This window comes from Staurois parvus, unplaced genomic scaffold (assembly GCF_062004578.1).
Source record: "Staurois parvus isolate SC_StPar_1 unplaced genomic scaffold, SC_StPar_1.0 ptg000027l, whole genome shotgun sequence".
Lineage (NCBI taxonomy): Eukaryota > Metazoa > Chordata > Amphibia > Anura > Ranidae > Staurois > Staurois parvus.
The window spans coordinates 1,180,144-1,194,419 of record NW_028317823.1 but is presented as its reverse complement, the minus strand read 5'-3'; the positions used below and the strand labels follow the sequence as shown (position 1 = coordinate 1,194,419).

The window sequence follows — 14,276 nt, the reverse complement described above, 5'->3', positions numbered from 1 at the left end:
AGGGACCCTGCAAGTTAAGACCAGCCACCCTGAACAAGGAAAGAGAGCAGCACAGACTGGTCTTTATTACAGGAAGCTCCTGCACAGAGGTGAATTTTCACACTGGATTACTGCACAGATTTGGAAGAAATATACAAATTCCACCAAAAATCAAACAAGAACACACCTGGTTCTTATATTTAGAGAATATTTTTGCTTTTTCTGTGTTAAGCTTTGAAGTTTTGGAAAAAGTGGGTATTAGAACCTCTGTCTGGAATGTATTGCTCATTTCCCCTTCTGGAAGACTTTTTCACATCCCTTTCCAAGGACCACACAAGAAGTAAAGGAAACTCTCCAGGATGGTACAGAGTAGAAATAATGTTTTAGGGCCAGTTCATAACATATGCAGACCAGTGTTTTCTTAGGCTATAGGTAGGTTATGTGGTTTCCGATGTCATAGTTCACACCAGTGCAGTCAGTTCCAGGGTGTTCCAGAAAAAAAATAGAACATGCTGCATTTTTTCCTGCACTAGACTGTACTGGAACGCTGTAAAATGCATCAAAAATGCCCCAGCCCTCAGTACAGTGAAAAAAACAGGAACAAAAGAAGAAACAAAGCATCCCAACCATGGTACTACCTGCACAGAGTTTGCATGTTCTCCCTGTGCTTGCGTGGGCTTCCTCCGGGTATTCCGGTTTCCTCCCACACTCCAAAGACGTGTGTTGGTTCATTCCAAATGTAAGTTAGGGACCTTAGATTGTACCCCCCTTGAGGGTTAGGGACTGATGTGAATGTACAATATATATGTAAAGCGCTGCGTAAATTGATGGCGTTATATAAGTACCTGAAATAAATAATAAATAAATCTGGAACGAATCCGGAAATGCATCAAAGACGCAACAAAAATGCACCAGAACATCAAAACCGCATTAAAAACATGCTTGCAGACTCACATTTGGACTGGATCTGGAGTGCATTTTTGTGGTGTGTATTGGACCTAACAGAGATTTAATGCTGGTTCCAGGCCACTATCATAGAAGTGATTTATAGCCTGTTTCCTAGGGCTGGGTTGACATTTACAATGGTGACTACCCCAGTGGATTACAAATAATATAAATGATGAAGCGCTCAACTTATATCCTTCAAATATAATCAATCAACAAATATATATAGTGCAAAATCCCCCACGTAAATTATACACCCCCTAGTGGTAAATAGTGATATTCAACAAAATGACACTTAGACTGTGCAAAGTGACAAATATTTAAACAAAATATAATGCAAGATCAAAAAAAATGATTATTAGTGATGCCACACTGTGTAAAATAAAAAAATGATCAGTGAAGTGAGGATCCTGAAGAAGCCACGTGATCGTGGCGCAACGTGTCGACGTATTTCCGGTCATAGGGGTGACGTACTTCCGGTTCCGGGTTCGGACGCCATCTTGGTACACCTGAGTATACCCATAGCACATGGGAACTGCTTCTTTCTGTGGGATTACATGTGAGTGCGTTTTTGGCATTTTACCTTGTGTGCATTAAAATAGTGTTGCACTATGGAGGTCTGCTCTTCTCTTGCATATGCGCCCTGTTTGTGAGGGAAGGTTTTTTGAGAGGAACCCATAGCTTGGAGGAGGATCTTGATGTAAGTCGGTGGAGGCAGTGGAGTATCAATATCCTGGCAGAGATATATATTATATATACAAAGCCTTGTGACCCGCAAGGGTCGAATATTGAAGGTGAGGGGGCACTTTGGCTATTTACAAGGGGAGTCACTTCAAGAGTCACGAAGAGCACAATGGCAGCATGGAGTGAAATCATTATCACAGCATATTGAACACTTTTTTTATTTTACACAGTGTGGCATCACTAATAATCATTTTTTTTGATCTTGCATTATATTTTGTTTAAATATTTGTCACTTTGCACAGTCTAAGTGTCATTTTGTTGAATATCACTATTTACCACTAGGGGGTGTATAATTTACGTGGGGGATTTTGCACTATATATATTTGTTGATTGATTATATTTGAAGGATATAAGTTGAGCGCTTCATCATTTATATTATTTGTTGACACATACTGTATCTGGAGGTATAAAGATTAGCTGATAGCAGCTTACTTTTGATCACTAGGTTCTGTGGAGCGCAGGGGGATTTTTTATATATTTACCCCAGTGGATTGCTTTTCCACGTTTTTATCCCACCCTTCAGTTCCCCTAATTTCCAAGACTACAGAGTTGTGAGGGATTATGGCCTGGTGATGGCCTTCATCAGGCCACCATCACAATTTCCTTGCAAGGTCCACTCTTGTTCAGTATAAGTGGGGGATGGAAACATAGGCACATTGTTCCTGAGGGTCTCCTGGGAACAGCTAATCTACTCTTAAGCTGCTCCCCTATATCAAATAAAAGATGTAAATGTGATAATTGTTCATGGTTAGTGCTTTGAAGAGATATTGCTTTAACTTTATATCACAAGCAAGGGCAGACTGACAACTCATGGGGCCCCAGGCAATAGGGGATCATGGGGCCCCTGTGTCCTTGCCCAAACTCAAAAAAGCCTATGAAAAAGGTACCAGGGGCATCTCATGGGGCCCCCTACTGACCCCGGCCCTCGGGCAGTGCCCGAGTTTCCAAATGGTCAGTCCGCCCCTGATCACAAGCTCATCCAGCCTTCTAATTAGATGGGTGTTCATGTTTGAGGACCATTCTATAGATGTGTAAGTGTAATTGAAAACAATTACCGTATTTTCCGGCGTATAAGACGACTTTTTGACCCTTGAAAATCTTCTCAAAAGTCGGGGGTCGTCTTATACGCCGGTATACATCAGGGCGGCACTTTTTAAGGGGGCAGCGCGGTGCCGCCGCCGCCCCCCCCTTCCGCCAGAAGGGACACTAAGTACAGGGGTGGGCAGAGAGCTGCTGTCTCTTACCTGGCTCCCACGACGATCCAGTCCAGGAAGCGCTGCTCCTTCAGTCACTCCGGCCACTCCCTCGCTCCTGCCACTCGGCTCCGCCTCTTCACCGGTGATTGGCCGCCAGAACTGTAGCTCAGGAAAGGCACACAGGCGGCCAATCACGGGCGAGGAGGGGGAGCCGAGCGGACCCGCGAAAATCGAGTGAGGGAGAAGCCGGTAAGAATGCAGTGCAGAGGTGCTGCTGTAACCACATATGCTGGCTGCAGCAGTACCATACTAGAACAGGAGTCAGCAAGTGTCATTGGTGTCAGTGGGAGGAATAGTGCCTCCTTCATTGGTGTCACTGATACTAATGATGGGGAATTATTCCTCCCACTGACACCAACGATGGGGCACTATTCCTCCCACTGACACCAACGATGGGGCACTATTCCTCCCCCCACTGACACCAACGATGGGGCACTATTCCTCTCCCCACTGACGGGGACTATTCCTCCCACTGACACCAATGTTGGGACACTATTCCTCCCACTGACACCAATGATGGGGCACTATTCCTCCCACTGACACCAATGATGGGGTGCTATTCCTCCCACTGACACCAATGATGGGGCACAATTCTTCCCACTGACACCAATGATGGGGTGCTATTCCTCCCACTGACACCAATGATGGGGCACGATTCGTTGCTCTGACACCAGTGATGGGGCACAATTCCTCCCACTGACACCAATGATGGGGCACGATTCCTCCCACTGACACCAATAATGGGGCACTATTCCTCCCACTGACACTAATGATGGGACACTATTCCTCACACACTGACAATGGGAGGAATAGTGCCTCATCATTGGTGTCAGTGGGAGGAATCGTGCCCCATCATTGGTGTCAGTGGGAGGAATCGTGCCCCATCATTGGAATACCATACCATATTGAAATCAAATCTGATGTTTTTTAATTTTTATTTGGTGTGCGTTGGAAGAGGGGTAGTCTTATATGGCGAGTATAGCCCAAACCCTATATTTTAACAGGAAAAGTAGGCGGTCGTCTTATACGCCCAGTCGTCTTATACGCCGGAAAATACGGTAGATCAGATAATATGCTTTTAACTTGCTATTATGTTGAAGTAAACCGTTTCATTATGGCCTATGTATAATGGACAAATTCCATTGCACTGATGACGTATATTGTACGCTGTAATACAGTCATTGTCAAGCCCCATTAAACAGAGGATAAATGATACCATTATCTAGTTACAGTACTTGTGTTATTGATTTGTGATCTAGTGGAGTGGTCTGTGACATCTGAACATGTTATTAGTGCAAACAAGAGACAAGCATGGCGATTTGTGTGTGCAATAGAGATCATGACTGTTATTTCTAACAAGGTATAATATATGGTCTAAAACATGGGTTACCCTATGGCCCGAGGCTTAGAGCTGCAGTGCACACTATATGAAAAAGAATACCCCCTCCAAATGATTGAGCTCAGGTGTACAAAGTCAGCTCCATGGTTTGATGAGTTTTGGTGTGGAGGAGCTCAAGTGATCTGCAATGATGCATTGAGCTCTGGCCTCAACCTTCATCGATATGAATTGGATCTCCAATTGTTATTCAGGTCTTCTCATCCAATATCAGTACCTGGCCTCCGAAATGCTCTTTTGGTTGGATGGGCACAAATTCCAACAGATGTACTGCTAAGTCCTTTTGAAAGGTTTCCCCGAAGAATAGAGGCTGTTACAATGCCCATGGTTTTGAATGGCATGTCCAGCATACTCTTTTAGGTGTGATGCTTAGGTGTTCATACATTTTGACCTTCTAGTATAGTTGATAGGCCAGCAGATCATAATATTTATTACTGGTCTCTTAACCCCTAGCCTACAGGGCACTTATACCCCCTTCCTGCCCAAGTCAATTTTCAGCTTTCAGCGCTGTTGCAATTTGAATGACAATTGCGCGGTCATGCAACACTGTACCCATATGAAATTTTTATAATTGTTTTCACACAAATAGAGATTTCTTTTGGTGGTATTTAATCGCCACTGGGTGTTTTATTTTTTGTGCTATAAACAAAAAAAGAGCAAAAAATGTGACAAAAAAAGTTTTTCTTTGTTTCTATTATAAAATTTTGCAAACAGGAAATTTTTCTCCTTCACTGATGTGCGTTGATGAGGCTGCACTGATAGGCGGCACTGATGGGCACTTATAGGCAGCACTGATGGGCACTGATGAGGTGGCATGGATAGGCAGCACTGATGGGCACTTATAGGCAGCACTGATGTGCACTGATGAGGTGGCACGGATAGGCAGCACTGATGGGCACTGATAGGGGGCACTGACAGCCGGCATTGATAGGCGGCACGGATGAGATGGCAATGATGATGCTGCACTGATCGGTGGCACTGCTGGGCGGCACTGATGGGCGGCACAGCTGGGCAGCACTGCTGGGCACAGATGGGTGGCACTGCTGGGCACAGGTGGGTGGCACTGCAGGGCAAAGGTGGGTGGCACTGATGGACACAAGTGGGTGCCACTGCAGGGCACAGGTGGGTAGCACTGATTGGCACAGGTGGGTGGTACTGCTGGGCACAGGTGGGTGGAACTGCAGGGCACAGGTGGGTGGCACTTATGGGCACACATGGGTGGCACTGCAGGGCACAGGTGGGTAGCACTGATTGGCACAGATGGGTGGCACTGATGGGTACAGGTGGGTGGCACTGATAGGCACAGATGGGTGGCACAGGTGGGCTACACTGCTGGGCAATGATCATCAGGGCACTGATCATCAGTACCCTGATGATTAGTGCAGATCACTTCTCTGACAATTGGCAGTTATCGGCAGTACTTAACTGGCAACTGTATTTACCCGGTGATCTGCTGTGTCATTGGTGACAGCTGATCACGTGGTAAAAGGCCACAGTGATTGGCCGTTTACCCTATCACGTTATCAGCTGTGTCCATGGACACAGTGATCACCGGTGGCACCAGGTGCGTGCTGCTAAAGGCGCATTCTGGAATGACATCAATGGACGTCGTCCCAGAACTAGACAACCACTCTGTAGCCTTGTTTCAGCTACAGCACGGTAGGGAAGAAGTTAAATATGCTTCCAGCATCTTGCCACCTGGGGTTCCCAGGACAAGGCACATGCCGAGACAACATTGTATACCACCCAATGCAAAGATGCCAGAGCGTTCCCAAATAATACCTGTCTTCATAATATTTCACATGACATATGCATGTAATTGGCTGTTTCTGTCCTACGTGCTAACTGTTTGCATGTAGCTCCCCAACCACCTCACCAACACAACTTCACTTCATACCCATAATCCTGAACTTGAATGCACGTACAAAAAGATCACTGTGTAACCCAGTTAACATTAACTCATTTCTCCATACTAATGAACTGTAAGGGCAAGTGGTAGATTCTTATATAGCCTCCAGTAGCAGATTTGGGTTTAAAACCAGAATTCCAGGCAATGATGTTGCTGTATCTGAGCCACTGCTGTTGCCTAGTCACCGGATGTCTAAGGCTGTCCTTTTAGAGAAGTGAAAATATGCAGAAGACACAAAACAATCTGCTAATGATCCACCAGAAGTGTAGGCTGCTTAGCTTCTTAAAGAAAACTTGGCAATCATGCAATGTTTGCCCAACACCCAACAAATTAGATTTTCTGTAGAGGGAAATCCGGTAACATAGACTAGATAGAGTAACCATTAAATGAGATTAACAGCTAAGCTGACCTTTTACATAAACTGGCCCATGTCTGGATGAAATACTCCCAATGTTCACATTCCTACATCTTGGCTTATTTCCAGGACATGGCAGCCCAGCATCCCAGGAGCGAATTTGCAGTAAGCTGTCTCCCATTGCAGAAAATACTCTCCTGTCACACCTCCCCACCAGGATTTTCATGTTGCTGTAGCTCCTTTCCATCACATACTGTGGGCTACAACAAAATCTCTAGTGATCCTCCTTTGAGGACAACTCAAGATATATTATTATAGTTTTTTTCAAAGAAGAAGGCTCGGTGGCCATTTTATTGTAGCCAGGACCTAGGAGTGTAAACATATTAAGTGTACATACACTATAGTGCCAAAAGTATTGGGACACCCCTTGGATTCAGGTGTTCCAATCACCTGCATGGCCACAGGTGTATAAAATCAAGCACGTAGGCATTCAGACTGTTTCTACAAACATTTGTGAAAGAATGGGCTGCTCTCAGGAGCTCAGTGAATTCAAGCATGGCACCATGATATGTTGCCACCTATCCTTCCATGAAATTTCCTTGCTACTTAATATTCCACGGTCAACAGTTAGTGGTGTTATAACAAAGTGAAAGCAAATGGGAACAACAGAAACTCAGCCACAAAGTGGTAATCCCTGTAAAATGACAGAGCGGGGTCAACGTATGCTGAAGTGCACAGTGCGCAGAAGTCGACAACTGTCTGCAGAGTCAACAGTGCATAGAGAGCTTCATGGAATAGGTTTCCATGGCTGAGCAGCTGTATCCAAGGCTTACATCACCAAGTGCAATGTAAAGCATTAGATGCAGTGGTGTAAAGCATGCCACCACTGGACTCTAGAACAGTGGAGATGTGTTCTCTGGAGTGATGAATCACGCTTCTCCATCTGGCAATCTGATGGACGTGTCTGGGTTTGACGGTTGACAGGAGAACGGTACTTGGCTGACTGCATTGTGCCAAGTGTAAAGTTTGGTGGGGGGGGGGATTATGGTGTGGGTTTGTTTTTCAGGAGATGGGCATAACCTCTTAGTTCCAGTGAAGAGAACTCTTAAGGCATCAGCATACCAAGACATTTTGGACAATTTCATGCTCCCAACTTTGTGGGAACATTTTGGCGATGGCCCTTTCCTCTCCCAACATGACTGTGCACCAGTGCACAAAGCAAGGTCCATAAAGACATGGATGAGCAGGTTTGGGGTGGAGGAACTTGACTGGCTAGCAGAGTCCTGACCTGAACCCGATAGAACACATTTGGGATGAATTAGAGCAGAGACTGCTAGCCAGACCTTCTCGTCCGACATCAGTGCCTGACCTCACAAACTCGCTTCTGGACGGATGGTCAAAAATTCCAATAGACAAACTCCTAGACCTTGTGAACAGCCTTCCCAGAAGAATTGAAGCTGTTATAGCTGCAAAGGGCGGGGCCAACTCAATATTATACTCTACGGACTGAGACTGGGATGCCATTGAAGTTCATGTGCATGTAAAGGCAGGCCTCCCAAAATTTTTGGCAATATAGTGTATTTCAAACTACTGACACTCCATGTCTGCCTGGGCCAGTTCATGTAAAAGCTCAGCTTAGTCTTTAAAGTGGATTTTGCCTCATACTTGAAGGTCCACTTATTTATAAGTGCCCTGCCACACCCATTTAAAACATCCATTTACTGGTTGCTGCTGGTTGGTCAGTGAATGCTGTGGCACATTCGTAGAACTGTTAGCCCTAGTTAGGCTAGGACTAATGGGCTAGGAGGACCCATTAATACTGTGTGGTCCATGGGGGGGTACTGCTACATATATTTACAGGAAGCAAACAAAGGGATATATAATGAAGTATATTTTAATATGTATATAGCTAATTCTGGAAGATGCTTTAGTCTACAGAGGTGCAATTGGTAATGGTGTCTGAGAAAATAATAGGGGTTATTTACTAAAGCTGGAGAGTGCAAAAACTGGTGTAGCTCTACATAGAAACCAATCAGCTTCCAGAAATGCCCGTAGCGAATAGGGAAGAATGGAAATAGCGCAGGGCATACATGACTAGGCCCCAGAGTGGTGTAGGGAATGGAAAGGGTTAAATTTAGCTCCAGGGGGTGGGGAATTGGTTGGGGAATTACCGGATTGGCAGATGTGGAGTGTAGGAGGGGTCTTTAGCACCTTAGGGTGGGGATTCTGCGGAAGGGGGCATCAGTGGAGCTGGACGGGTGCAAGGACCAGAGCTTCCCTCCCGCCCTCCCTGTTTGGTTGGGTATAGGGTCTCGTCCGGGGGCAGCTGAGCAGGAATATAAAAAAATAAAAAAAAAAAAGACGCCAGTTGGAGAGGTAGGGTTTTTTCTGTTGGTTTGTGGGCGGTTGTTGGTCTTTGGAGGCGGTTCTCATCTTGGAAGGAAAAACAATGGTGTGGGACCCCATCCGTGGTATGGGGGGCCCGGTGGATATTCCCAGTTAACCAAGGTTTAACTGGAAGGTGGTGGTGCTGCACTGCGGACGGTATGGTTGTCTCCGAGCTGGTTGGTTGCGGCTGGAGGCCTAGTGTATAGGGTTGTCCGCAGGTGCATTTTGGATCGTTTGTGGGTGCCTTTGAAGACCAACAACAATTCTTTGGTTTCGTTAAGGAACGGTTGATGTATGTTAAAATGTGAAGTTGTTAATAAAAGGCCATGTTGGCCATTTACTCCAAATGGTGTCATGTTTTTTGTAAAGTTTATTTGGTTATGGGGGGTGTGGAGTGGTATGGTTAGGTAATGGCGGAAGTAGGAGTGGACAAGCCTATCTATGGTGCACTAGTCAAGGTTTTATTGCAGAAGCTTAATTGAACAAGCTGAGGTTAGAAGCTGATTGGCTACCAAACACAGTTGCACCAGATTCTGAGTGCTCCAGTTTTATTAAATCTACTCCATTGTGTTCATAGTAAATATAAATTTGCTGAATATCTGTCTGGCCTTGGTTTATTGGAGAGATTAACAAAGACTGGTACACATTGAAAAATGTGCCAATTTCTATAAACCCACCTAATTAGCACTTCTTTTGACAAATTAGTTAAAGTGATGCACACCATTTCCTTAATATGTTGCATAGTGTTGGTGAGTCGGATTTGAGTGTGCTCATTCCAGCATGCACCAAAACTTTGCCACAAATCTGAAATATTCTTCTGCAGAGACCACCCTACATTTTCTACATTTTCTCTACTTCCTGCATTGCTTGCACCTCACTGGTCGTCCATACATATCCTCATCTCCTCTCCTTTCTTCAGTGCTGATCATTACATCACTACAGTCTAAACACCACTCTGGTAAAACTGTTTTAAATTATTTATCCTTTTTCTTATTCATTATTTTGGCACATGTAATTGGACATTTGTGGAATCTGTCACAAAACTGAACTTTTAATATAAATAAAGTGCAGCGCTGCACTTTATTTATACTTTCATGTGAGGATTTTTGTTGGTTATCCTATGTGCATAGCTGCTTGAACTCCTAAAGCGCTCACTTATTTCTTTATTTGAACTTTTAATATGATTAAGCATGGCAACACCACGTAGCTCGACTTTGTTAACATTGCTAATTTGGTGCATGAAAAATACATCAATGTTTACGTCCTAAAACTGATTTATTTCCTTTTGTTAATCCCCTAAGTGTTATTGTTTGTCCAGATAAGTATAGTGCCCAGTAAGTAAAATATATATTGTCTACATGACTAAATAACTTTGTTTTACCAAGGTATGAAGGTAAAAGGCATACAATTCATAAATCCCACAAGAAAACAGAGAATTTGGATACAAATACATTAGGACTAGTTCACACTACCTGCCTTGGGCTGTCCCATCACATATACAGGGAACATAGCCTTGCTTCCAGTGGTCCCAGTTCCAGGGTCTTTTATGCTAAATGCCCTAATTAACCCTTTAAAGATATCCTGTTACCTTGTTCATCCAGGGCAATGAGCCTTAGTTTCTTTAAAGTCCACCTCCAACCCAGTTATACTACACAGTGCTTCCCTGCTGCTCCTTTTTCCATTACAACCACCACAAAATACTTCTGGCTATGGGAAGTACGTGATTCCTGCCATAATTCAGTGCTCAGGTCAAAACGATAATCGCTAGGCATAAAAGCTGTCACATGATAGAGGTAGTGACTCCATTGTTACTGATATTTACAGTGGCAAGAAGGGATGAAGCAGCTGCGAGGGAAGCTCTGTAAAGGGGTAAAGGGTGAGCTTTAAAGAGACCATCTTGACTAAGGGACATAGATCTATGCTCTAATTGTGAGGGCATTCCCACATGATAGTTAAATCCTATGCCCACAATCTTTAGTAGTTTCAAGTGTGATTGCAAGAATCTACAGGTGATATGAATGTAAATTTGAATTTAGGAGCCATGAAGGTATCCTTGTTTCTACTGCCTCCAATTTCTTTGAGCATGATGACTGCTCTCTCAAGACACACACATATATATTATTTAAATGTACCAGTAGTTAAGTCTTTACTATTGGTTATAATGCTGCTACCGCTCATTGTAAACAGTAGTTAAGAAATAAATTACTTATAAGTGTTCATATCCATGAAGCAACAACTTTAGAGTGGTCAAACAAAAGTTGTCCATTTTTTCCTTTAATGTACGTGACTTAAAATTAATTTATCTTTTCCACTTTAGCAATAGAAAAGGCAAGATCAACGGCTCAAAAATTGTCTTTGATGATTTCTGTTTTGTTTTATCATTAGTTCTTTGAAGAGAATAGTTATGGCATATGACCTCCTGCGGGGTGAAATCATGGAGCTTTTTTTGAGTTATTCTTTGTTTCTTTAGAAGATAAATGTATAGTTGAATACTAACCTAATATTTCTTTTTTTTCCCTCAGGTAATGCCTTTGTAGTAAGTCTGGCTTTCGCGGACCTTGTGGTGGCCTTGTATCCCTACCCTTTAGTGCTAGTGGCTATTTTTAAAAATGGATGGGCCTTCGGAGAAATGCATTGCAAAGTCAGTGGATTCGTTATGGGCTTGAGTGTTATTGGTTCTATTTTCAACATAACAGGGATTGCTATTAACCGATACTGCTACATATGCCACAGTTTTGTCTACGACAAACTCTTTACTGCATGGAATACAATGCTTTATGTGTGTCTCATTTGGGCTCTCACTGTTCTGGCCACTGTTCCCAACTTTTTTATTGGCTCTTTAGAGTATGATCCTCGCATCTACTCTTGTACATTTGTCCAAACTGCAAGCTCCTCTTACACCATCACTGTGGTGGTCATTCATTTCATCGTGCCAATCACTGTGGTGACCTTTTGCTATCTCCGCATCTGGATTTTAGTGATCCAAGTAAGGCGAAAGGTCAAGTCAGAAACAAAACCAAGAATGAAACCCAGCGACTTCAGGAACTTTCTTACAATGTTTGTGGTGTTTGTGATTTTTGCTTTTTGCTGGGCTCCCCTGAACCTCATTGGCTTAGCTGTAGCTATTAACCCAACAAAGGTGGCCCCTAAGATTCCAGAGTGGTTGTTTGTTATGAGCTACTTCATGGCTTATTTCAATAGTTGCCTTAATGCTGTTATATACGGATTGCTTAATCAAAACTTTCGAAAAGAGTACAAAAGGATTTTAATGTCACTGTGGATGCCAAGACTGTTTTTTCAGGAAATCTCAAGAGGGGGAACAGAATGCCCAAAGAGCAAACCTTCTCCCGCTCTGAACAATAATGAGCAATTGAAAACAGATACTGTGTAACTCTACTACTGTGAAAGAAAGAGTGATTGAGAGCCATTGAACATGCACACCAGTATTTACTGTTTATTTTCATTTGCATTGCCTCAATTTCATATTTTTGTATTTAAATTAAAATCAACCTCAGAATACTATTTTTATATATCATATTAATTTATAAAAACTGAACTTGTTAATTTATTTTACTAAAGAAATTTCAGATATTTATTATTTTATAGGGTTAGGGTTATCTTGGAGTTTTTGCTGAGCCCCATGTTTTATCACGTTTTCAAGGCTGGAGGCTTAGCATTAGCCAAAAAATGGACAGGTTGTGGGAATTTCTGGGTATGGTAAGGTGTGTCTTTTGAATTGCACAAAATTAATTTTATCTATGGATCAAATCTGGAACCTTTAGCAAGTAAACATTGAGAACTATTAAGCTGCAAGCAATCATAGGGGACCATAAGTCAAAAAGCATGCAATGAACCATATAATTAATACTTTCCATTGAAAACATGTATTTAATTTCATTTTACTACATGAACGCACACTTTATCTTTAAAATATTTATCTTTTAAAAATGGAAATTTAATTTTTAAGTGGTGCTTATTTCAAAAATCATTTTGGGCTAAAGAGTTAAATATTGTTTTGTAGTTCCAAAAAAAAAATATATGAATGTATCATAGTTTATTTTACCTATTTTTGTATGCCATATAGTTATGAATGAAACAATTGAATGATTTACCATTAAATGATGGAATGTTCTTGATTTTTACTCTAGTTTGTATTTTTATGTTGAGGCTCCCTAAAAGGATTAGATATCACATGCACACGATATGCAATTACCATTACCCACATGGGGATTAAACAAGCATTTCTTAAAGTTGATTTCCAGTGAGCCACTTAGTAATATGTCTCCCCTCCCACCCTTCACCAGGCTAGCAAGATTTATATTTATATAATAATGTTAATTTAATCTATGGGAGGTTTAAATCATGTGATGCTTACCTTATTCTTCACTTTTTCAAGCTTCTTCTCTACTTTACAACCAGCTCCACAAAGCTACCCCCTTCTACTGGTTGTGAGACCACCACATCTTCAAAAACATTAGGGCCAGCAGATGTGAGGATATTTGCTCCCATATTGTGGGAGAAGAGGAAAGTGCCATCTGCCGAGGGTATAGTTTCAAGCAGAACTTTAATCTCTCAATCAACATGGACTACCTCTAATCCTTATGCTGCTAGCATTAGTAAATAGATAGGAAAATATATCATATTTACCTTTTTTTTTTTTTTTTTGCATTGCTTCATTTACTTTCTGGCCTAGACAAATGATGTCATAGATCCCAGGAGTTTTCAGGAGGAGAGGGGGGTTCTCAGCTCAGCCAATGCCTGAGCTAAGGTCAGATGGATTCCAGAAAGTATCTGCTACATGTATCACCTGCCCTTACTCAAGATGGCCATTGCCAGAAATTCCAGGAGGTGTTTTTCAAAATGATTTCTCATCAAAATGAAGCATGAAGACATGGATGGGTAGAGGAGTTTGTTTTGAATATTAAAAATTAATTATATAGCATTTTTGGTTTGTGGTGCTCAGATGTAGCGCAGTACCACTTTAAGTATCCTTTTACTTGTAATCTCCCTTTGACTAAATAAGCATTTAAACCTTGGTATCTGGAAGGATCTCTGATTACTGGAGTTTATAGTCTACTTTCCCCAAACTTCCCTTAAACATAAAAAATTGCTACACAAGCATTTTTGTCAATTTATTAAAAGTAACCTTTACTTTTCCATCTGCAGTCAAATACAATTTTCTAAAACTGACAAAAATTAAAATGTCATTTTGAAACTGTGGCAAAGGGGACATTCTGTACATACTTGTATTGAACTTCTTAATTGGCTTGTTATCCCAGAAGTCTTCAAAGGTCTAAGAGCTTC

At 42.3% G+C, this 14,276-nt stretch overlaps 1 protein-coding gene across 1 annotated transcript in view; it reads left to right on the top strand.

Annotated features, from left to right (window-relative positions):
* The window catches only part of MTNR1B (melatonin receptor 1B), a 242,504-nt gene extending 229,465 nt beyond the window's left edge, over positions 1-13,039 (top strand). Inside the window, exon 2 of the mRNA XM_089656509.1 lies at positions 11,495-13,039. Coding sequence (XP_089512635.1) covers positions 11,495-12,363 — 869 coding nt within the window. The 3' untranslated portion in view covers positions 12,364-13,039. The remainder of the gene's footprint in view (positions 1-11,494) is intronic.
* Positions 13,040-14,276: the final 1,237 nt, after the last annotated feature.